At 38.7% G+C, this 25,560-nt stretch overlaps 1 protein-coding gene and 1 long non-coding RNA gene across 7 annotated transcripts in view; one reads left to right on the top strand and one right to left on the bottom strand.

The window, feature by feature from the left end:
• LOC122168027 overlaps positions 1 to 22,592 on the top strand; it is a 25,915-nt gene extending 3,323 nt beyond the window's left edge. Inside the window, exons 3-6 of one of the 5 annotated variants that reach the window (XR_006171183.1) lie at positions 3,023 to 3,127; positions 3,751 to 7,690; positions 12,255 to 17,710; positions 19,339 to 22,592. This is a non-coding gene — a long non-coding RNA (uncharacterized LOC122168027). Of the gene's footprint in view, positions 1 to 3,022; positions 7,691 to 12,254; positions 17,711 to 19,338 lie in introns of all 5 variants that reach the window. The other 4 variants (XR_006171197.1, XR_006171193.1, XR_006171147.1 and 1 more) reach the window with 4 other exon arrangements.
• KCNG3 (potassium voltage-gated channel modifier subfamily G member 3) lies at positions 11,001 to 25,560 on the bottom strand. 2 transcript variants are annotated; one of them, XM_042832694.1, is made up of 2 exons: positions 24,905 to 25,560; positions 11,001 to 16,486 (listed from the first exon to the last, which is right to left on the bottom strand). In XM_042832694.1, exons 1-2 carry the CDS (start codon positions 25,558 to 25,560, stop codon positions 15,841 to 15,843), a joined length of 1,302 nt encoding a protein of 433 aa, XP_042688628.1. In that variant the 3' UTR covers positions 11,001 to 15,840. The 2 variants fall into 2 exon arrangements, with proteins under 2 accessions (XP_042688628.1, XP_042688700.1); XM_042832766.1 differs by having other exon boundaries at positions 24,938 to 25,560.

Below are 25,560 nucleotides of genomic sequence, written 5' to 3'. Positions count from 1 at the left end.
CTTCCATTGTTCTCATAACACAAAAGCACAGAGATATTCCCTGAAAATGAAAATAAAATAAAGGATAATATGAAGCCTTTCCTGTTAAAGGAAGAAAATTGTTTGTGCTTTAGGCTCTTGGTCCAATTTTCTTTTAGTCTGTAGATGTTTGGTTATCAGCCTTGCTGACAGGATGTGGAATTAGATTGTAAAACTGCTGCCATAGGAAGTAACTGGGGGCAAAAAAAGGCCACTCTCCCTAGCAGGGTTAGAGGAGGATGGGCCATTTCTGTGAACCATGGAAGTATGCACTGCTAATGTAAACAAAGTGTCCCAGCAGGAGGAGAGTTCCTGCATCAGACTTTAAGCTGAATTCTAACTTCTAAGCAGTGAGATGAGCAATTTGTGGAGACTGATAACTGCAGCCAGTCTGTTAGGGTTGTTTTACCTTCATCTGTGGAGTGATACTGACAGAAGCTGAAGAAAACAGTGGTCTACAAGCTATGCTGTAGTCTAATCTTTTCCATTTATTTTTCCAGGATTTTTTAAAGTAGCTGATTTCATACATGCAAATTTAAGGTTATGCTTTTAGGGGAATAGATTTTGGGGAGTAAATGGAGGAAGCAGAGTACCTTGAGTACTAGGTTTTTTGTTGATGAAATTGTTGTGATTTTATTTTCAATTTGAGGATAAAATAAATAAAAAAACAAGACCTTGTTCAGTTGCTTAATGAACGACACCCTCGTATGCTGATCAATATTTCAGCACAGATGTCTGCAACTCAAATTCTGTGAATCTGCCCATGCAGATCTGTCCTTGAATTCCTGAGAACAACTGTGTGGGTGGATTTAGAACATAAAATTGCTGTGTGCACTTATGTTTTGTTTATGCAGTACTCATTTTTTAAAAGTACTAGATTGGATTTGTTTAATATTTGCCTTGTGTATCTGTGTGTGTATATGTATAATATATACAAACCTCCTAACTACATGATGATCGCCAAGCATAAGCTCTATTAATGTAAGAGACTGTGACATTGTAAACATGTTGTCTGAATCATTTTATCAACTGTAAGAAACAAATCCTATGCACAGAATGGTAATTTCATGATTGTTTATAAAAGCTACCTGAATTTATTGGTGCTTTATTGCTCAATTTACTGGATACATCACAGATGATTCTCAGAAATACTGTTGTTAGCTGAAAGAGTTCTCTTCAACAGACTTAATGTTGAAAATTGGTTAAGATAGCTTTTAATTGTAAAGCTATTCATGTAGTTACGAGTATAAATTTAACCACAGTTTTTGTGCCTTTCTCGTAGAAAAATCCTTCTGATTTTTTTTTTTATTTCATTTATTTTATTTTTTTCTCATGAGGTATATAGGGTTAAAGAGAGCTATTTATCTTCTATGTGAGTTTAAAAACAATTTATTTCACTTTTGCTTCATGGACACTTTCATCTTCATGGGGGGCTTCTGCTTGAGAAACACTTAGTAGCAATAGCAATTTTGGCAAAAAATGACATTGTGTTGGCTATAGTGTATGAGTGAGGAATCATCTTAAAGGTGTTGAATTTGATTTAGGGGAATCTATCTCTTGTCATGTAAGATTCTTTTCAGGTTTGGGGACAGAACTTAACTCAAAAAGACAAGTAAGGAATTGAAAACTTGGTGATCTAATTCTTCTAAACCCCAGTGCTTGAATAAAGCTTCTGGGGCAATAAGTTATGCTTTTAGTAGTCTGTTCCTTTGCAATTGTGTTGCGTGTTTAATAGCACATTGGAAATTGTGGAAGCAGTTGTTTGTTCAAGGTTAGTGACAAAATATTGTTTAACTCTCCCATTTTCAGATGTGAAAAGCATTGTAGGGACCTCCAGTAAATATTTCTTTCTCTTTTTCCCAGTTTCGTTGTCTCTGCTTTTTATTTTTCCCTGTATTATCTGAATTGCAGAACTGAGGGTAAGCTTTTCAACTGATTGAAACATCCATGTTCTCTGTCATTAAAATCATAATTACCTAAGCACCATATATACTTTTTAAAGAAAGTAATCTTGAAATTTGTGTACCTTCTCTTTATGGCTTACAATGCTTATCGCTTTTGAAACACCGTACTGAGAGACAGGATCCTTTGCACTTTGCTTTTGACTGATGAAGACAACAGCACTGAAAAAGCACATCTGTGTTTTTCTACTCTGATATATTTTTTTCCTCTATGACCAGAAGAGAAGTCTTAAACTATTTGGTCTTTTCTTTTAAATATTATATGTGTAGTGAAATAGGCACCCAAGTGAAGTGAGCTGTATCATTGAACATCTAGTGGTAAAATTTATCTTCAAGGTATATTATTTTTATTCAGTTGCCAAGATCTTCCTTCATCTCTCTTCTCCTTCTCCCTAGGCTGTGAGTGATTATCTCCAAGCAGTCAATAGTCCCCAGCAAATGCTTAATTTTTCAGCTTTGTTGTAGATACTGGGAGGATGATGCATTGTAGTCATATTTCATTTCTTCTTGTCAGCCTTTCCATGTGCAAATGCATGAAGACTGGAGTCCAGAGATGACTGCATATTTAAGCAATATTGCAGCCAATTCTCTAAATGAAGCAAGATGATTTATAAACAAACAAAAAACAAAAAAAAAACCACAAAAACACTGCACACAAAATACTCTGTGCAATTTGTGTAATATGTGACAGATAGACAATAGTATAGAGTCAAGCTGAGGAAAGATTCTCTGCTGTTTCTCAATATTAACAGCTAAATACAATTGTTTTGGAAATGCATAGGGCAATTTATAGCAGGTGGCTTGATTTGAGTGCTTAAGTCTTTCAATTTCTTGCCTCTCATAAGTCACTTATGACTTTATCAGTTGCCTATCTTATACAGTGTTCTGAAATACTTGGACTTAATTTATCCTTTCCTAGCAGTGAACAGACTAAAAGTAATCTGAAATTATCCTACCTGGAATGTACATGGTGTGGATGTCCAATCCTCAGCATCCACTGTTCTGCACTTCACTCCATCGCTTGTCTACACTACTTCCCACAGGGGGCATAGCCTGGTAAGTTGTGGAAAATGGGATGTGAAGACGGATTTTCTGGATCCTGATGCCTGCCTAGAATCACTGCTGCTACCTCTAGGGCACAATTCCAGGTACTGCCATGAGATAAAGTAATTGAGAGCTGACTGAACTCTTGCTATACCCACTCAGAACGCCCAGCTTTGCTCAGATTATTTTTCAACAAGCTGTACTCTAATGGGTTTTTGTTTGGCTGATTTGCAGAAGGGAAAATATAAAAAGACACGCTTAAATTTAGTAATACTAATGTCAATTGTGTGGTTACTAGAGAAAGCTCTCTCACAGAAAATGTTCTTGTTTTATGAATCATTTAGTACATCAGAGGTAACACAATAAAAATAGATTGCTGCCATGTGATCAGTGTCTCCAGCTTTGAAAATTGAATAGGTTTAAAAATGTTATTTTTTGAAGATTGCATTCTGCCAGCAGCAGGATCTCTTATGCTGTGATACATCTGTAACTCCCCTTGTTAATTTCCCTGCAGAATCCTGTAGCCTCGCTGACATCTGTAAGCAGGTATCAAGTGTGCCAGTGCAGTCTCTTCACATGGTAGCGTAACTCAGATATACTGAGTTTTTGCAAGTTTTTAGATGCTTTCACTCTTTGTCTTCCCATGGTAAAGTGATATTTTTTACTTTTTAAAATATTTTCATTGTCAGCTCTTGTATACCTGTCTGTGCTTTCTTACTGTTGTCAGAAAAGGAACGTGTAAAACTCGGTGTCCCAGCAAATGAAAAAACCCTAACAGCATTTCCCTGCATAGGAGAAAGAAATTGGGAAGATTTGCTAAAAGTGCGGGAGAACACTGAGAAAATCTGAAGTTGAGGGAAAGAAGGAAATGCAGTAGCAGCTCTGCAAAAATGGACTGAAGAGTGCTAGAGTGCTCCAGCTTGTCTGCGAAAGGTTTTTCGCAGTAAACTTTGATGAACCAACTCTGCCTGACTTGTCTTGATTTGATTCTGTTATGAAAATTGTTTGTGAAGATTTTCATGTGGCTCAATGTATAGGAGTCTAGGCTCTTGTAGTGGAAAAATCTGAGTTCCCTTTTGCTGGGGAGTATTAGAGCTTGCATTCATAGTGCAGGCATGTTCTAGTAAGTGCACTGTCCCGCTCTGTAGCTTCAGAGAGCTGAAAAGATGAGGAAGTATGGGAACTGAGTTTTGGCAGCATGGTTTTACTTGCATTTTAATTCATGTTTTCTTGATTGTTTCACATCCCTGATTTAGTTCTCCTTTTAGATTTTTGCAATGGGATTATGGTTTCTGGATGGATTCCCTGTGTCCTTTTGACAAGAGCTCCTGTTGCTTGCTTTTCAAAGAAAGAATAGAAACTCGCTTCTATGTGTTCTCAGAATTGCTGGAGGTGGTACTACTTTGACCCCAATTAAATTGCTCATCCCAAATCAATTTGCCACCACACAGACAATATTAGATTACTAGAATCTGAACCTACAGACTCAAGCCTCTCAGCATTGGCTAAACAGTTGCCTTATAATGTAGAGATTACGCTAAAACAAAAGGAACCATATTACTGTAATTTCTTTCCATCTTTCTTTTTTGCTTTCACTAGGTTATTACATTTATAACATCATGTTTGCACTGCTGCAGTAAGAAGTGAATTGAGAGTGAGATCTACTTTCTATCCTTACAGAAAAATGTTATGGGTATAGACAAGGGAACTGTTCTCCAAACACCGTTAAAAAGTTTTTACTTAAGGTCTATATATACTCAGGGTAATTTAAGAGCTGGCTTTGCTTCGCACATAAACTGGTTTGGACTTTGGAACAATACCTGTCTTTTTGTTTTCACTTTTTTCCTTTTTGAGCCATTTTATCCCTAAAGCTTAAAAATTTCCTGAAGCTGGTTACAAAAAATCTGAAATAATGAAATATGATTTACATATTTGGTGGGTGAAGAGGAAATAGGAGACATCATAGAGATCTTATGGTTTATTTATGACTACAGGTAAATAACTGCATGTTTCTATAATGGTTTTACTCTGTTTTTACTCTGAAATGTGCCATCCATGCACATTAAATGCCTTTTGTTTCAGATCCGTGTGTCGTCTTTGAGCAGTGAAAATGCTTAATGCAGTACTGTAGTTGTCATCTCCCTGCTGTGGTCTCCAAGACAATTCAGCTGAGCTTTTGTTTCATTCTCTTTTCAAAAGCAAATTAGTAAGGATTGTTTGTAGTATATTGTGCTTTAGAATATCAGGAGAAAATTGCTAAGGATGTTGCTTGGGAACCCAGATTCTGGAACGGACCACAGCAGAATTTGCTGCATATGTTAGTATTAGCCTGGAGTGCAAGAAACTGGCTGACATGGTGCTGACTACAACTTCAGCTTGTATAAGCAGCAACAGGTTGTGTTTAGTCTATCAACTGTCATGATTAAAAGCTAGGATAGGGACTTTCCATGCTGAGATGACACATGTCCATGGAGATTTCCAGCACTCTTCTCAAAGGAGATGTAACTTTTCTGAGCCTTTAAGTCAAAGCCCTTTGTTTGCTTTTATGTGTGTTTTGCGTTACAGCCTGCACAGACCAGTCCTTGGATCTCCTTACTGTAGATGCCGTATGTTTTTTGGGTAGACATTATCAGTCAATGGAAAGAGAGAAAGCTGCTGAATGGGCTGGGTTGGTGATAGATTTTCTTCTCTGTGATATGAAAAATCGCTTCTGTAGGCATACACTTCCACAAGATGTTTAGAGATAAATAGTAAATCACAAATTTGGGAATACAAATTGTCACAGCGTGTAACCTGAAGAAAGGGTTTAAAGTGTTTCTTATCAAAGGAGGCAGATTTCCACTGGATTATGCTTACAAGAGATGAGTGGACTGCAGAAATGCTTTTTAATACAGTTCCTTGAAGGAAGTGATTTATGGATGTACCTGCAGAGATGACAGTAAAACAGAAAGAAATAGACAGGATGAGAAAGCAGACCATTTCAGAAGTGTTTGGTACTCATACAGAGGCCAGTACAGCCGGTAACAAAAAGAAAATGGGGCAGCTATGAAAAGGGTAGGAAACAAAGAGGAAGGGAGTTGGATTAAAAAAGTCTAGCAAAGGAAAGCAGAGATGTGTTCTCAGGAGGGGCATGGCAGGACATTAACAGTGATGGGGTGGAGGGCTGGAAAACACAGTGCAGCCCTATTGTGTTTGGTGTCTGGGAATCATCTGTATTGTCTGTTCTTAATTTTTGGTGAGTTGCTTTTAGAAAGGACTTCATAATTGTCTCAGAGCATTTTGCACAGCTAGAGTATTTTCAACCTCTGCCTATCCCTCTAGTCCCATCTCTTTTTTTTTTTTTTTCCCCATGAATCAGCCTTCTGTGATGATCTTTGAGTTTGCACGACAGTCCTAGCCTCTAAGTAGTGATAAATGCCCCCAGGCCATGGAATATAAAGTAATGAGTCCTCACCTGGGTCTTAAACTGAATTCTTAAACACCAAGTGAAAGTAAAGCATCCCAAGTTCTGAACTGCCAATTGCTGCTAGCACTGCTTCTACATACTGCTGGAAAGGATCTAGCCAGTGGACATGCCTTGTTTCAAGCTTGTCTGATTTGCTTTACAGATGCTTGGAAGAAATAATGACTTAGAATAATAAACCAAAAAATAAAGTGGTAAATACTGAATGTGTGTCAGCAGTGTTCACTGACAACCAAAAAGACCAACCATACCTGGTGTGCCCCAGGCCTAGCACTGCCAGCCAGGAGTGGGAAGGAATTGTCTGACACCGGTCTGCACTGTGCAGTCTCACCTCAAGCAGTGGGTGCAGTTTGGGTGCCACAATCTAAGAGGAACATAAAACATGAGTATCCAAAGGAGATCTACCAGGATGTTAAAGGGTTAGGAGGACAAGGTGCATGAGGAGCAGCTAAAGTCTCTTAGTTGTTTGGCCCAGAGCAGAGGAGCTAGTGGAGGCTCATGGAATCTGCAGCTCCTCATGGGAGTGGAGGGCAGCGCTGAGCTCTGCTCTCTGTGACAGCAACAGGACCCTTGGGCAAGGCATGGAGATGTGTCAGGGGAGGGGCAGCTGGAGGTTACAGAAAGGTTCTGCATCAGAGGGTGGTGGGCATGGAACAGGCTTCCTAGAGCAGTGGTCATGGCCTCGAGCTGCCAGAGTTCAATAAGTCTTTTAACAGCACTATTAGACATAGGTTTTGAATCTTGAGTGGTCTTATGAGGAGCCAGGAGTTGGAATTGACGATTCTTGTGGGTCCCTTCCAACTCAGGATATTCTATTCTTTTGATACTTACAGATCAGCAACATGGACATTCTATTGGCAATACCTATTCAGCTGCCAGGTTATCTAGTGTTGGTGAGCTTTACTGCAGATGTTTGAGTAGATTTGAGCGGGCTGCAGGATGTGAGGGGCCAGGCTGAAGCTGTAGGCAAAGGGTAGGATGATTTAGGCTATTCTGTATTGCATTGTAAAAGCTTCGCATGACTTACTGCTTTGCTTTGAATGACTGTTTCTTTCCCATTATATGTGACACTTACTGCGGAGGAGGAGAGAGTTTTTTAGCCTACGCTGACACAGAGAAATGAAATGGATATTTGCTCTCAGCTATCTAATCTGAATAGCATTTCAAATGCGACTGGGACAATTTAAGTGAAAAGAAAGCAAAGGTAAGAGGTGCCTCAGTTGTGGGATGTTAATGTTTAACCTTAAGGCTCCTTGAGTGAGGATCAGGCAAAAAGAGAAAGTGTAAGGAAACAAGTAGGATAGAGATGCTGAAGATGGTATCTGCTATTCAGAGGGAAGCCAGTGGGCTTCATAGTCCCTGGTCTTGCTGAGAATAATCTGGCAGGTACATGCAAGCCTTTGTCCTCCAAAATTCAGATGTCAAGCAGATTTTTCTAGAAGCAAAGCAAAATTTATCTTAGCTAACTTTAATTCTGTACTCATTGTCCATCCCTATTTTTTTTTATTTCTTTTCAGATATACCTGATTCTTAAGTCTCTTGAGGCAACATAGTTTAAACATCTGTTGTGACCTACACGCTCAGTTTGTACCCAGCAGGTACAGCCTGAAGTCACTGCATGCAGAGGCAGGGATACACAAGGAAACTTCGTAAATTTGAAGGCTATAAGCCAGACTTTGTAGCAGGAATCCACACTTTTAGATTTGAGTTCATTTTTTACTGAAATATTTTTTGTTACTGAAGATTTTCTTTTCATGGCCTCTGCTTGACTGTGCTTAGAAATTAACCTGTTGGGATTGTTTCTCTTCTATAACATTTATATAGTTTCTATACAATAGCATCCTTATATCGTGTCAAGGATTCAGGATTCATATAAACTGCCTTGGTTTTACTTGTTCATAGCTTTCCATCAAGTGATTCCACTGACATCCAGTTAAACACTAGCAACAAAATCATGGTGAGAAGCTGTGCTATCTTTGCGCAGCTGGTACTGATGACAAAGGTTTTTTGGCAACATAGGAATAATCAACTTCTAAATGCTGCATCCTGTTTTAGCAACTGTAAAATGGAGGGGGAGGAGAGGAATTGTATTTGAGTACTTAAAAGTATACCAGACTCAACAAAGTAGTGATGTTCGTGCTGCATAGAAAAACAGTGTTGCTTGCTTGCACTTTCATCTTGTTTCCTGTTTGGTGTTGTGATTTGGTCTTGGATTATGGATTTTTTTGTTGTATTTTTTTGTTTTGTTTTGTTTGTTTTTCTCTTTGTTTTTTGCAGCAACGTTATAATTTTGGCCCATGGCTATATATTACTTAGGAAAACAGAAGCCTGGTTCCTAGTTGCTACTTCAATATTGATGAAGCATGAATGGAAAAAAATAGAAAAACAAAAATTGAAGTCTGAAGGAGTTTCTGGAATACAATGTCTGGAAATAATGTCATTTTTGACGTTTTTGATTTTCTAGATTTTATTGAATCTCTTCACTGTCTTTTAGAAATTCTTATGACAAAAAAAAATGTGTTAAATGTTCTCTGGGATAGCAAGAATCCTATTTTACTTTTTGGTATTCAGTATATTTGTGGTTACATCTTGGATTGATAGGAGATGCAAGTGCTTGAAGGTGTCTGTAAAATAATGTGTTAAAGCATTAAAAACAGAGAACTTTTGCTTCCAAAATATTTCAGAAGTTCTTTTAACAAAATGTTTGCAGAGCATGCTCATATCATTTATTTCATGTAAACACTTAGAAAACTGATAAATAAGTGAGATGTAGAAATGCTCATGAGTTCTAAACGAAAGTCTGTTCGTTTTCATAATAATGCAGTGAGCTGATGCCAGAGTAGCTGATAATTCAGAGATCTCTTAAAATATTCAAACTTTTTTCTGAAGAACATTAGTTGTGTTCATTTTTTGGAAGTACACTTGAAATGGCTGCACTTAATGAATCACCAAAGTGCATCTCTACTCTTAGTTCATCGCTTTAGCTCCTATCATGAGCCACAGCAATGCAAGCATTGCACTTTCTTGGGGGACTTTCTTGTTACTTTGTAGTTCCAGAAGTATGAATATATTTCAGTGAACTTGAAGCCAAATTTGATCAATTTTTCTAGATTGTTCTTCTGGAATAATAAATGTACTACATGGTTGCTTTTTCTTTTCTGTTGTGGTTTTGGTGTTTTTTTGTTTGTTTTGTTTGTTTGTTGGTTGGTTGGTTTTGTTTTGTTTTGTTTTCCCAATAGTTCTGTTGCCTGTAATTATCATCAACATGGAGCTGTTTGAGTTGGAAGGGACCTTTAAAGATCATCTAGTCCAACTTGCCTGCAATGAACAAGAAGACCTACAGCTCAATGAGGCTGCCCTGTCCAGCTTAACCTTGAAAGACTCCAAGAACAGGACATCCACCACCTTCCTAGGCAACCTGTTCCAGCACTTCACTACCCTTTATCATAAAATGCATTTTTCTTATATCCAATCTATATCTCCTCTCTTTTTGTTTGAAACTATTTTCTTTGTCCTGTCATAGCAGTCCCTGCTAGAGTCTAGCCCCTTCTTTCTTATAGCCCCCCTTTAGATTCTGAAAGGTCACTCTCAGATTGAACAGCCCCAGCTCGCTCAGCCTGTTTCATAGGAGAGGTGTTCCATCCCTTGGATCATTTCTGTGGCCCTCCTCTGGACACACTCCAACAGGTCCATGTCCCTCCTGTACTGAGGACTCCACATCTGGACGCAGTACTGCAGGTGAGGTCTCACCGTCACAGACTTATGGGCAGGATCACCTCCCTTGCCCTGCTGACTTCTTTTGATGCAGCCCAGGATACAGTTGGCATTCTGGGCTATGAGGGCACATTGCTGGCTCATGTCCAGCTTGCTATCCACCAGTATCCCCAAATTCTTTTTGGCAGGGCTATGCTCAACCCTTTCATCTGCCTGCTTGTACTGATCGTGGGGGTTCTCTCAACCCAGATGCAAGACCTTGTGCTTGGATATATTGTACTTCATGAGGTTCTCCTGGGCCCACTGCTTAAGCCTATCTAGGTTCCTGGATGGTGTCCTGTCCCTGGGTGCACTGACTACATCACACAGGTTGATGTTATCCACAAACTTGCTGAGGGTGAACTCAGTTCCACATTAATGAAGAAGTAAAGAACATCGGTTTCAGTACTGAGCCCTGCAGTGTACCATTTGTCAGTGATCTCTGTCCAGAGATTGTTTTAATGCCATACAGTTACTGTTGTTGAAAAGAATAATCCTTTCTATTGTTTGTTTATTGTCTCACAGTAGCTTGTAGATTAAATATACAGATTTTCTGTTAAGTAAGGCTTCAAGGTTCTAAATGACAAGCTTCTCAAAAGCCAAAATTTGTCAAAGGAAAGTTTTTGCCATGGTACTAATATGAATAGCCACAGAATTTGTTAAAAGTAAAACATTTTATACAGTTAAACATGTTTGTCTTGACCTATTACCCACAAAAGATTTCACAAAATCAGTAAATTTTATTTTATGAATTTAGGCATCTAATTCTGTATTCACATCAAGAAAACATATCCATTACATTTCCAAATGATAGCATACATTTTTCTTGACAGAGAAGCAAAGAATATATAAATGTTCTATAAAATTATAAACATTTGAGTTTGTAAAGAATAAAGGAGTTTGGCACCTAGTTGCAAACATTCATATTTTATTAATTTGAGTAAGGATTTATTTTATTCATCTTCTGTGGCTCTTAAAGTTTCTTGTCAACCATACTATCAGTTGTGCTTGCTCCCAATGCAGCCTTCTTGATGCTTATCCTATTACATCATTTGTAAAAGATACTCCCTACCTTACGTTGCACTTCAGAGGTTACAGGTCATATTAGTTTTCCACTATAAAAGTGGTATTTTGTTGTTTCTTCCACATGTGTTGGGACACGTTTTCAGCTGATGTAAACTGCTGTAGCTCTATCGAGGCCAAAAGACCTTTCTTGCTTAAGGAAGTCTCCTTACTGTAAACAGAAATTTGTTTTATATAGCAAGAACTGGTGTCCTATATGCTATTGTGTATGTTTTCTTTCACAAACAAATAACAGAAAATGTTTTCTGAAGAATTTTGTTGTCTAAAACAAGTCATTATTTCTATTTTATTTTATTTTATTTTATTTATTTTATTTTTCTTTGCAAAGCTAAGGTTCTTTTCTGGCAAACATCTTGTGAGCACACTGGAAAGGATAATATTAAAAACATGAAGGTACCTCCAGAGATCAAAATTCTAATTGGTTGTTTTATCCTGAATCTCTTATGAGGAAGAATGTTCAGAGCAGCACAGATCTTGTTCATCTTGCTAGCTTATGGGAGATTCATTGCTTTGAATATGGAATTCAGTGTCTGATGTGTGTGCATTGCTACTGCTGGCAGGCTCTTGAGGCTTGTAAGGTTTTCTTATCATTATTGAAAGGGGAAGAGACAAGTGGTTTGAACACATAAGGACATGAGTTTCTTTCTGAAACAGCAAAGTTGAACACTAAAGAAGTTGGAGACTGATTCCTTCACAGGGACAAAATGTCATAGACAATAGGAAAACCAAGTACCTTTTGCTTTAAATACATAGGTATCAAGAAAGGCATATGGGATTTTTTATCTTCAAACTTGCTGCTGTGTACACCAGCACTGTGCACACCTACACTGTGCAGTAAGAGTGAATTCCATGTGTTTAAATGGCTATGATAATAAAACTGTAAAATCACCAGTTGACTAAATTAATTGGGGTTTTTCGTTTGTTTTTTGCAGGAGTCCATAAAAGAAATATTATTTCACAGACTTACATCAAAGAAAACTGTCTCTCATTCTTTGCAATTTTTGAGGATGATGCTCCATGAGGAATTCTAGAAGGAAGATAGATGTAGTGTGGGCACCTTTCAATAACAGTGATTTCAGTAATTCTCAAATGTTTAAGCAGCACTGAGTACCCGAAGGTCTGATGACCCAGTAGGTCAGTCTTAAGGATCAAATCTGAAGTTTGATCCTGCTCTAAGGTATGATTAACTTTTGCTGTCTTTGAGATGGATAATGGTACTTCAGAATCCATTGGCATTGGTTTAACTTCAGGTGAACAGAAAGGCTGAGTCACAATTGTAAGTTGTCTTCATTTATCTTCACTTTTATTGTTTGTGTTTTATCTAATCTGTTTCAATTGCAAATGTTTCTCATGATCAAAGAGGTACCAACCATTAAATATTCTTATTGTACTGGATTAAAACTGGCAAATACTAGAAATGGGCCAGTTTGTCCTCATTTGGCTTTGACATGCTATATTTTAAAAGAAAGCACTGTACCCAATGGCTGCATAAAAAACACACAATCTCAAGTACACTTTCAGTAAAAATTTCACCTGTTCAAATATGTTCTTATTTTGGACCACGAATATAATTCATTTTCTTTACGGTTTCACTAAACAAAAAAAAAAGAAAAACACTTGTTCATAGAGAATGGTATAACATATACTGCTAAAAATCAAGAACCCTAATTGCTTAGTATAAGATTCTCTTTTAAGGTTACTGTTGAGGTCGTGTTATTTCAACTTGGTTTCTAGAGAAACCAGTCTACATGCTGATAATCAAAACAACATCCAAAAAAAAAAAAAAAAGCCCACAAAAGTTACAACAGAAGAACCAACCCAACAGTATCTCTTCTTAGTTGTCTTATCAAGAGAGCAGTTTCAAAATAATATTTTATTATAGCTGAATTAAAAATACATAAGGTCATTTTGTCCACGTTTTGCCATACAAAAATTGAACATAAACTTTAAAAAAAGTATATATTTCCATATATTTCCACAGTCTTATTCCTTTACACAATTATTTTCTGTAGCTAATCTTTTTATACTGGGGAACGAATTCATTAGCTGGAAAACAATTCATAAAGGATCAAACATTTTGTTTGTGTACCAGATATAACCTGGATCTGTTCATCTATGAAATTTTCCTGTACTTAATTGCTTATATAAAATGATTCAAGAAGCAAATTGATATTCACAAGTTAATATGTGCATTAATTTTTTTCCTTTGTACAGGCATCTAAAAATTAGATTTATGGTAGTATTGAGTAATACTGAAATGTGTTTTATTTTGTCTTGGAATCAAGATTGCAACATACTTTAAAGTGCATTTCCATTGTATACTCATTTCAAACAATTGTCATCCTGATGATGAGTTGTTTTGTGGGAGGAGGGTTCTACCTCAGATATTGATTTGGTCAATGAACAAAAGACAAAGTCATTTTTAAGGGCGTTCATTGGTATTTTTCCCAAGGTTAATGCTTGAGAAATAACATGAACATCTGTAGGTAGGAGATCTTAACTGGGCATTGGTTTTGGTTTGTTTTTGTTTTTCCATTTTTAAAAGAAAAAATTTGGAGAGAAGTTTAAAAAAAATAGAAGTTTTCTCCTTAAAATTTGGATTATTTTTATACTGTCAAAATAAACTTCTCATTAGAAGATGAAAATATCATTTTCTTCAAACAGCTGTGTTTGGATTTAAGGTTGAAATTTCAGTTCTATCAAGGAGGAGTTTTTTTGTGAGGAGAAAATATTGCAACTGACTATAATATATAATATATGCAGGATATATAGGTACACATGCAGGAATACAGAGCCAGCATCTCCACCGGAGTAAGACATATGAGTGTCTCTGAAGTCACTGCTTGCCTAACTAACATCAGATGTGAATCTCACCTAAGAATTTTTTGTTCAACTGATATTCACCACTTTGTGGTTGCAAGAGCACATTCCTGAACTACACAATTCTGATACAAAAGGCATAAGTATAGCAGAATAGGGAAGTTTACAGCTGACCACCTGCGCACCAGAATGTGTCAGTGACAAGAAATGGAGGTATGTTTGCAATGTTACTCAATAACGCGTCCTTTAAAAACTGCTGAAGGAAAAGTCAAGCTTGTCTTTGAGAAAGCTGCTAAAATTATTTTCAGGTCTTCAGAAACATTTTATTTTTCGGTGTATTTCTCAAGACTACTTAAGACTAAGACCACATAAAATGCTAATAAATTGTTCAAGTCTCAAGTGTTCTTTCAGAGTAGAGCCTTCAACATACCAGTCACTGGACAATGTGATGCTTTTCTCTGAGAGAGCAGTTCCAAATCTGTGTTTTCTAGGTGGTACTCATTTTATTTCTAAAGCTGTTAACAAATACATATACAAAAGATGCTTCTACAGCGCAGTAATATTAAATGCATTATTTTAAGGCAAGCACACCAAATTCAACTATGCTGACAACTCTGAACTTTGAGGTTAGTAATGAGGTTCCTCACTGATGTTTATTGGTACCCGAATTTGTAAAGCTGTACCTAAACGTGTTTTAATATGTAACTGCACAGTTCTACATAGCAGCTTTTCAGAATTATACAGTACAAGGCTATTTAGCAGTACTACACAAGAAATGTAGTGAACAGCATTTCAGAACCTAACTTGATTCACTTTAATTTGTAGTTACACTGGAGAATATACCCTTTTGCCAAGTGCAACTTGCACTTCTATTTTTCACTTTCTTTGACATCTTTTGGGCAGTTGCTTTTAATACTTCCATGAAGTGTATCCTTGGTTAGGGACTGTGTAATTTAAAGATGATGGAGAGTCTTATTTGACAGGGAGCAGCTACTTTTGTTTTCCATGCTTTCTCCAGACTGTTTCAAGTGATGGTATTTTATAATTTGTCTTAAGAGCTTTCACTGTGATATATATAAATGTTTAATTAAGTGGAAAAAAAAACAATGCTAATGAATATGTAATTTCAGGTGGATGGAGTTGAACTGAGTGTATATAAAATTTGGATAGCTCTCTCACTAAACTACCTCAAAATACATTTATCAATGCCAGTACTTTTGTGTTGATCTTCAAAAAGCACAACGCTTCTATTAAAGGTTTGATTCCAGAGAAGAAAGTAACTGTGGTTAGGGAGATCTTTGCTACAACGTTCAGAGCTGCATGTACTTCTGCTAAACATTGCTCTGAATGATATAAGATGTAATTATGGGAATGATGGACCTCAGTGTTAAGCCCATTAATTTGTTCTGCTTTTGTGCTGAGAGGCAAACTCAAGATCAAGCTGGAGTCTGGTTGAGGACTTCTGAATCCTTTTTTGTCATTTTGTTCTCTCAAATTTGACAACATCACTCTCTCTCCTTGCAAGGTGCCCAAGGTAGGTAGCCATCTTTCCTGTCTGAATGGTGATGGGCTTTCTCCGGGCAGGCGAGAATGTTGTTCCATAGGACCGTCCAGTCAAGGAGGAAACATGAAGGGACTTCCCACCATTCTCTGCTAAGACAAAGCTTAGCAAGTAACTACAACAGAATTCAAGTTGGATCAATTTAAGAATTCAGCAGAGAGGCTTCTACCATACCTAGCAGATCGGAACTTGAGCTCATGGTAACACTGCACAAAGCTATGATAAATGAAAGTGATTGGCAAGGCTAGTAAAACGATGCCACTAACCACGCAGATTCCTCCAAGAATCCTTCCTGGTACTGTGATGGGACACATGTCACCGTAACCAACTGTGGTCATAGAGATGATCACCCACCAACAAGCAGCAGGGATGCTGGCATAATCCTTATTCTTAGTTCCCAAGTCCAGCCCATTTTCAAGCAGCTGGGAAAGTGCACTGAAAATTGCCATAGCAACACAGATAAAGACAAGGAGCATCACCATCTCTCTGTAACAACGCTTCAGAGTCAGACCAAGTGTTTGAAGGCCAATGAAATGACGAGCCAGTTTAATCACCCAAAAAATCCTCATCATTCTTAAGACCCTCAAGGTGACTCCAGCCCTCTGGAGCTGAGAATTTTCCCCTGTAAAAACTGTCATTAGAACAGAGATGTAGTAAGGAGTAATTGCCAGTAAATCAATAATGTTGAGAGGTCTTCTGACAAACTCACACTTGTTCTTTGAAACGATGAACCTCACAATGCACTCTGCAGTGAACCAGCCTATGCAGATAGCTTCAATTATCCTGTCAAAAAAAAGAAAGCACAGCATTTATGTTCTGTGAAAGGGCTTTGGTGGAGGTTTGATGTTTTTTTTTCACAGACATTACCAAATTGACATTCAGACCTTCACAAATGACAAACAGAAAGCCACACTGTTTTTATTCTGAGCATGAAGCACTGGATTTCAGCAAATAACCTTAGGATCTAATGAGGAGTTTAAACTGATCTGTGCTAAGACCTCATTGACTGATCATTTTCTGTGGATTATATATGCCTATCCTAATACTGGAGAAATATGCCTACAAAATCTGGGACCCTAGACAAAATGGTGTGCCACCAATGCCAGTGTGTAACATAATCTAAAATACTTCGTGGTTTTGTTTTAAAGCTGCGAGGCTTGATCCATTTAGGAATGCCAAGGACTGTGGATCAGTGAACTGGTGATGTGTTCATCCAGATTGCTAAACTAGAATGAAAATGAAGATGGAGTAGGTGGAAATCAGCTATTGCATCAGATAATTCATGCAAATTGGCTCTTTAAGAACCAGCTGAAACCAGTCTTATTTGCATCCCAAACAGGGGCTTACCTAGAACTATATTCAAGATTTCATAGTATTGCCACTGAATACAGATAGTATTTTATTCTTCGCCATAGGATAAACACAGTACCAAAGTAATAATCTAGTATGCCTTTATGCTGAACATCACTGAATTTTATATTTTCTTTTAAATGTAACTCCCTCTAAACTGTGCCATAACAAAATGTCAGGGAGCAAAATGATAGGCAGGATTGTCTTCTCAAATACAAACAGCTGCCTTGATAAAAGAAAGCACTGCTCTTCTGGACGGTGATTTCAGCACTCTCTTGAGTGTTTTAAAGTCCTGCATGAGCATGTGAGACTTGAGAGCATTTTCAAATTGAAACTTCTACGTAAGGTAGAAACAGAAAATAAATTTTCTCTGCAATTATTTGATAACGGTAGTGCACATTCTGTTGAATATCACATCTCAAAATAACCCTTTTCTTTAGGAAAAACTGTTCAAACTGTTGTCACTTGCTTAATATTGGATGGAATGGCAATTAGTATTTCCCTCTTTCCTTTGTTTGCTTTCACTAACTTTTTGTGTAAGGAAAAAGCCACTCACCAGTACCATCTCTACCAACAGGTCTGACACCTAAGTGACCTTAGAGTGGAGACCTGAAAATACTAGATGCAACTTTTTTCTACTGCAGGTTTTCTAATAAGGTACTGTCTATAGGAAGAATAATGATTTGTAAGTAATAATTTAGCTGTCACTTAAAGTTCTGTTTCCTTAACACATTAATATATACATACATATTTACTGTTTCTGAAATCTGTTGACATTGTTGTTAAGACAGTGGGCTGCTAGAGAGACAGATTCTTCTATAACTGCTGTAATTATGTTAAAAGACTATAAAACAACTTTCACAAAAGCTTCATACACTAAAGTTTTGTTTTAACTTTGTTTTATTCCTTTATTCGCTTCAGTTATATACTAAAAAGTAGAGGCAATAGTAATAGTCAGTTGATGTATATTCATAATGTATGCTATGATTTCAGCCGCAGACCTTATAATGATCTTATTTGTGTTTCACAAATACCAGTGAAAGCCCTGTAAGCAAGGAGCCATTCTTAATAAAGGGCTTATAAATTGCTTGTTCATGTTAGCAACCTCTGATGTAAGGACCCACGAATTTCAAAAATAGCTTTCCCTTAAGAATTATGTGTTCTCTTAAACACTGAGCCTTTGAAGACACTAGTGTTCTTGTGAATAATAATAGTGAATGGCAACTAGGTCAGATCCCAATTTGGTTTTAAAAAGAAAGTTCGGATCATAACTGGCCTTCTGAACAAGTCTTGTACAGAATATGTGAAAGTTATTGTATGAATGTGAATTATCGTCACATTGAAAAATCGAGAGAAAAATGTAATTGGGTAAATTCACTTCACTCATTTTTTACATACATGGCTAGAAAATACATAAAACCTTCTTCAGTAAAAGGAGCCAAACAGAAAAGTTATGCTAATGAATAAACTGATGAAGGCTGGAAGTGCTTCTAAGTTGGCTGAATCTTCCTGTAATTATTACAAGAAATGTGGCTGGAAATAAATTTGCAGCTAAGAATTCAATAATGTCAACCAACTTTGTTCCATTCCTTGTGAGATTTCTCTGATAATTAATTAATTAATTAATACCTGTGACCTATGACACTGAGCATTTAAATGAAAAAGCTGTTCTTAATTTTACCACTAAAAATTGCTATATTTGGTATTTCCTCCTGATGCCCCTAAAACAATGGTGGTGTAATTCCTCAATTGTATCCCAAATTGGCAGGTTATCTGTGAGTCAAATCTTGAAGAAGCTAAGTCCTAATCACTGTGATTCAGTAGAAGTTATCTTTATGAATCACAATTGATTGAGTGCTCTGGTATAACTTTGGGAAACAGTTGTGCAAGTAAAAATCCATGTTAGATGAAATGTGATGAATCCATTCTTTTACTCCAATGGTCCTGAGCATGAGAGATACTGTAAGTCAGTTATACTGCTTTAGGAAGGACTGAAGAACCTTTTATTGTGGACTACAAGAGAGCTAAGGAACATCAATGATGTAAAATGAAAAGCAAGATCAAAATAGTGGAGATGTATTACATCTACGTGACAATATATTGCACTTCCATTTCTCCATATATATATATATATATATATATACACATTTTATTAATCAATCCTTTTTCTCATCAATTTCAATACATACTGGCTTGGGAGCTGACAAATAAGGGTATTTTCTTACTACTTAGACATAAGTGAAATGTGTTGTTCCTCCTCTCACTTTTTTCTTCCTCATTTGTAGATGGATTTCAATCCTAATGAATCACCTAAGTGAGTAAGTGATTTGGTGAGCACAACTAGAAACCTCTGACCTGTTGTGAGACCTAGAGTGCTACATACAATGTTTCCACTCTCAGATCATCTCCCTCTTCCTGACAGTGACTTATCTTTATAACTAAGCTATCCTTGTTAATGGAGAAGTAATACCTAGTAAGAAAATTAAAATCCTTAAAAGAATTTATATCAAGCTAAGGCCAACTGAAATTCACTAAGAAGACTAATGTTACCAAACTGTAATCATTTCTTAAAATATTGCTGCATGTTCACATGACAGACTGCCTGTTCCTGAAATAATAAGCTGCTTCAGCATCTGTATCTAACTAAGTGTATAATTAAATCATGAGCTTTATTTGGTAAAATGTAATACCTGTTCTTGTTTAGTGTATATTTGTTTTATCCATTCAGTTTTAAAATAGCTGAGATCCAAAAAGGAGACAGGAAATGAAAAACAAGCTCATGAAGTATTTATTTGATAACACCCCACAAAATCTGAATAACCAAAGAGAATATGAAGTTCTAATTTTTAATTATAGGTTATTTCTGCACAAATTTACTGTTCATTGGCCCAGACCTAAGTCACATAAAAGAGAATGAGATTTTGTTGTTGTTGTTGTTTTTCAAGAAATTGCCTCTTGGTACTTAATGAGTCTTTTGGCCATAAACTGGCAGTGAAGCTTTTCTGAGCCTCACTTCCTCTGTAATCCAGTCTGTGTTTAATTTTCTGTTCCGTCTGATAATTTCCTTTTGGAATAGGCAGTTTTATGTACACTAAATAAAAGTGCTTGCAAAATATTTTTCAATCACTAACAAGATTCGTTTTGTTATATGATTTAATTTTTTTTTACTATAATAACATCATAAAGTGTTTAAGCTTGCTGTTATGCCTTGGCCCAATGTGCCAGTTTGTATACTTTTAATATCCCCTTGTGATTCAGTTGAAATCTCCCCAAAATATTAATTTGTGGCACTGTTACTGATTGAGCTTGTAAGTAGAACATAAACATCAACAAGACACGAGGAAAACGTGAAACAGTTAAAGACAGTCTATGGCAGGATTCAAGGCTGTCAGCACTGATGTGTTAAATTGTTGCTAAATCCTATTTCCGTGTCTCCTGAAGAACGTCCAAGAAGTAGCCAGAAAGATCAAACTCCTGCTCAGGAAGACTTATCATCATTTCAGCAAAAAGCCTTTTTTAATCCTTTTGAAATCAACAGGATTTCTGCCTGCCTACAAAGTGCAGAGCAAGGACCATAGAACAGCCAGTTTTGCAGGCATTTTCCCCTTCTGTCCCTGCTCTGGTAGCAGTAACTCTTAATGCATTAAATGTTGGTTAGTGCCTGCCTCTTGGGGAGGTGCAATGACCAGCAGTGCCTGGAGAAGAGGAAAATGCACTTCCCAGCTTCCAAGCAACATCTGGATAGGAGCATTCCAGCCCTGAGATTCCTCAGCATTTTTGTCACATTCTTGGAACATGGGATTAGCACCCAGCCTTGGTGAGATTGTTCAGGTTCCACTGTGGCCAGGGAGTGATGCATGTCCATTCATTGTATTATCTCAACTTTTCAAAAATCTCTTACAAGAAGAATCCACATCTGGGTTTTTAAACTAAATCTGGAGTTCTGTTTATTACCTTCAGCCTGCTTTTAGAATTTAGGGAAAAAAGGTGTTTAGATTTTCTCCAAGAAAGAATTTATTATTTTTATGAACAGTTGTTGAGCAGGAACATTTGGGTGTTCTGAAATAATAATGATTTTTGTGCCTCTAAAATTCAAATGTAACTTTTTAAGCTGATGTTTTGCAGACAGAAAAAAAAGCTGACTGGCATCTGTTGAGAAATGTTGTTTAAATTCTTTTGCCTAACAACACAGCAATCATATACGAGTGACAACTGAGAGATTATTTCAATGTCAATTTAATCATAAGTGGAAAAGAGGCAACAGTCTCTTTTTATGCTACCTAGCTACTCATATTAGTCTTAGAAAAATAGTAGGTAGAACTGCACTGGCTCTGAGTCAAGCAGCTTCAAATTACATCCTGTCACAGGTTTAAACTCTCTTCAGAAGATGATGCTTCTGGTCAGTTTATGGATGGATCTGTGATCAGAGACTCTCAGAATGCAACTGTTGGCATAGTTCAGAAGAGAGCAAAGATGACTTGAAATTGCCAGAAGCAACAGAAGGGAGACATGTGTCCCTCCTGTCTGCTCCTAAACTGTGCAGATCTGATGCAAATCTTTAGTTCTGGTAAGTGAAACTTGCCAAGTTAGGCAAGAGAGAGAAATCATAGAATGTGAGAAAATTTTAATAGCTCATCCCTCATCCTAAATGTAGACCTGAGGAAGGCAATCCCTCTTCAAATGAGGGAATTACGTTGTCTCTGAGATCTGTGAAATTCAGAGATAAGATTCTTCATCCCCTCTCTTTTAAAAGCCTTGGAGTTCCCTGTTGCTGCCCTTTAAAGGGTGTTATTGTGAGGACCAAAAACGGATGTATGTTGTTCACCTTTTGACAGTCCTATCGTAGTGAAAAGTCATAACAACATGAGGGTCTCCAAGAAGGATATGGGAAAAATTTGGTGGACTCAATTCCTCTTCTGGTGAAGAGGTGTTTGTATAATAGGGAGAAAAAAAAAAAAAAAAAAAGATAAAAACACAGCTGGTATTAATTGGCAGCAGTAGTAACCCTTACTGCAAACATCATTAAAGAGGCTAATTTTGTACATTATGGAATTAGTCACTACCTTGCCCTTAGAAACAACGTCCAGGTATGGGGGAGACACCCTGGCTGAGCTGTTTCCACTACAGCTGCCCTAAGCAGTTCTGTGGGTGGTTACCTCACTTTAGCCACAGAAATGACTTGTGTGGCACCTTTCCAACCATAAGTAACATAACACTGAGAAAAGGACAGTTGTTTGTTTTTATTGGTAAACCTATGAAAGACTGAAAGTGTCAGCAAGATTTTAGGGTCACTGAATTTCCTGAGGTAATGCTCATCTGCTCTAAGTACTGATGGATACTGATTTGACTATCTATCCAAAATCTCCCTTCTGTTGAATTCTAGATAAGCTCATTCAATTTTTATTTCTAAAAGTTTTTGAAATGTGTTTTAAGGATGTCAAGTCTTTGTACTGGTAACTACAGTGCTATATGTCAAAACCCATCTCCATATTGCAATGATGTCACAATTTCTCTTGGCAATAAACATTTTTGCATATTATATGTTACATAGAATTTCTTCGTTTCAGTAAGATACCTCACTTAATAAACAAAAGACAGAATTTCACTTCAAACTTTTGGATAGCTAGGAAACCAGTGGCAAGTTTCTACAAGCATTCTCACTGACAGGTGGTACTGCCAGAGTACAGCACTCTATGCACTGCTGTGCAATTTCTAAGGTCAGACTTTCAGGTAAGCTGCTCAGGTTTTGGAAACCTAAGGAAATGTAAATGACATGAAGTCAGATGACAACCAGATACATTAAGTCAAATCCTCTGGCAAGTGTCAATAGATGCAACTTAACTGGGTTGCTCAAAAGCAACGGTAGCTCACTCCTTTTCTCCAGACATCGCAGGCATTTTAGTCGTTATGCAGCAGGCAGAACAAGGAAAGGAGTGGCTCTGGGACAAGGTCACCTCAGGAGCAAGCTCTGAACAGGCAGGAATTCATTCGTGCCTGTTGTCAGTGTGTTCACATTAAATTGCTATTGGTTGACATACAGAGATAGTACATGGGCAAAGACACACATGAAATGAACCAGCCTGTGTGTTTGTGTGCAATGGACTTTTTCAAGAAGGTTAGAAATTGTTCACAGTAATTTTTACAGTTGTTATTGCCAATCCATAGACTACTACATCTGCTTCTAAGGAAACTTACCCTATCGTTGGCAGTGCTCCTTTCCATTTTAAAAGCAGCCTTCCCTACCCTGGCAGGTGCTTGGCTATACAGAAAATCTCATGAGTACTTAGGATCCCAACATTTGTTACACAACATACAATCAATCAGAGGAAAAAAACTACGTGCTTCTATACATGTTCTTGAAGACGAAGGTACTATGAAATAAAAATTTGGTCATCTGCCTTGTCCATCTGCACATTAAACTCTAAGTGGAAAATCGTTAATGTCCACATCATAAAGATGTGATCAAAGATATGGCCGAAGTGCCGTCTCTTTGATCGCATTGGTTCTATGTTGCTGTTGCACGTATTTTCCCGTATCTAGTGGGGAAATCTACATGTCCTGCCTTACACAGAGGTCATGCAGAGCATCCCCCATTTGAAGTAAGTCCGCAGAGGTTATGTAAGGCTTCCTAACTGGAAGAACGTGTAAAAGCAGCTTCTGACATAGCTGCATCTGGGCAGGAACCAAGAGCTTCTCACTCTGTAGCTGCTTTCTTGTTGTTCATACAATTAATGCTTTGGCTCGGCTACAAACAGAAATACAGGTGCACTTTCCATTAAGTTAATGGAAACTAGGAAAATACTTTCCAAGGAATTAATTTAGCTGAATGTGATATATCACATTCCAATTAACTCTATGGTAAAAGATGGTAATTTCATAATGACGGGGCTGCAGTTTCACTGTGGGGCCCCTTGAGCAGAGTAGAAGCTGAACACTTCTTGTTGAATATTCTATTGGTTTTAAACGAAGAGATGTGGGAAATACAAGAAGCGTTTACTTTAAATGGTGTTGTCTGAGGCTTATTTATGAGAGAACTCTTAGTGGAGCAGCGCTCATTCTGTTCCCTAGGAGAGCAGAAGATGGAGAGTGGTGATACCGAAGTCAGCAGTTACATGGCTGTAACCCCGAGCCGAGGTCACAAAGAGGAAAAACAAAGGGGTTGTTCTAGCTTGGAAGACTCGGAGCTGAGCCTAAAACGCGGGCTCTTGTTTCTGCAACTGTTTCACAACGTGTAGCGTGTTTACACGTGTTGTGTCTATAAGAAATGTAAACATATGCTACGCTCGCCCAGCGGGGTACGGGATGAAGCATTTCAGGAGCTCCGCGCTCAGCCCGATGGTCTGCTTAGAGATGCTGAGTGGCAAAAGTGGACGGGGTGAGGCTGCTCCCACGTGCCAGATTTTACCAGGTCAGATCCGTCACGCTGGGTCTGCTCCAGCAGAAGGACCTGTGTGAATACCCGAAGTGTTTTCCCCAAAGGAAAGGAGAAGGGACCTGCGTTTTTTCAAGCTTCGATTCCCTAAATAGACAGTACGGTCTAACGCGATTTCCCGAGCGTGCGAACCTCGCTCTGTGGGTAAGGAGCCCCGCGGCTTCTACGAGGGAGGGCGCGGCAGCTCCGAGACCCTGCGCGGAGAGCGGAGCGGCGCTGTACCCGTACCGGCGGATCCCCCGGCAGCGGAACGCGGAGCCACCCAGGCCGTCGGGGCAGCGCCCTCTCCCCAGCCCCCGGCTCCCGTTCCGGCACTGGGGCTTTCCCCGCCGCGGCTGCAGCTACAGAGAACGAGGACGAGCGGCAGGACAGACGGGACGGGACACACGGGACAGCGGGAAAATAAAGGATCCTCCTACCCTGAGGGCTCCCTGACTGACTCTGCTGTGTACCTGCTCTGCTCCTCCACGCTGCGGTTCTCCGGCGCCCGCCACTCGGGTAGGGTGCTGGCGCACAGCACCACCATGGACACGATGACGAAGAGGATGGAGACGGCGGCCAGCACCTGGGCTGCCAGCGAAGACGTGGGCTCCTCGAAAGTCCGCCGCATCCTCTCCAGCCACTTCCCTCCCTCGGCCGCCGCCGCCCGCCGGGCTTTGCCCCTCGGACCGGCGCTGTGCTCTCCCGGCGGCTCCTCGGCCGAGTAATAGGTGCGCGTCTCGGACATGCGGTCGTCGAGGCGGCGCTGACAGCAGTAGTCGAGGTGGGAGCCCTCCAGCCCCCAGTAGATAAGCTCGTTGTAGAAGGAGAGCTCGCACATGTGCGGCACAAAGCGGAGGTGCCCGTGCCGGACGTAGAGCATGATGAAGCCGAAGGCCTCCGAGTGACGGTCGAAGAAGTACTCGTTCCGCTCCCGGTCGTAGTCGTCGCACACCTCCAGCACGTCCTGCTCCGACAGGCAGCCGTGCAGGCGGCTCACCCGCCGCAGCGGGAAATCCTTCAGCACCTCCCGGGAGAACGAGTACCGGGTGCCCCCGACGTTCAATACCACGGCGGGGCCGCGGCCAAAGTTCAT

Source organism: Centrocercus urophasianus, unplaced genomic scaffold (assembly GCF_019232065.1).
Source record: "Centrocercus urophasianus isolate 14NV4802_14NV808 unplaced genomic scaffold, USGS_Curo_1.0 seq_10, whole genome shotgun sequence".
Taxonomy (NCBI): domain Eukaryota; kingdom Metazoa; phylum Chordata; class Aves; order Galliformes; family Phasianidae; genus Centrocercus; species Centrocercus urophasianus.
This window is presented reverse-complemented; position numbering and strand designations above follow the sequence as displayed.

What these genes read in the sequence shown, in the direction of transcription:
- KCNG3 (XM_042832694.1), bottom strand. Translation starts at nt 25,560, where the DNA reads ATGAACTTTGGCCGCGGCCCCGCCGTGGTATTGAACGTCGGGGGCACC. An exon ending in TCAGTCAGGGAGCCCTCAGG is followed by an intron (nt 16,487 to 24,904) that starts GTAGGAGGATCC and finishes TTTTTTTGACAG; the next exon opens with GATAATTGAAGCTATCTGCA.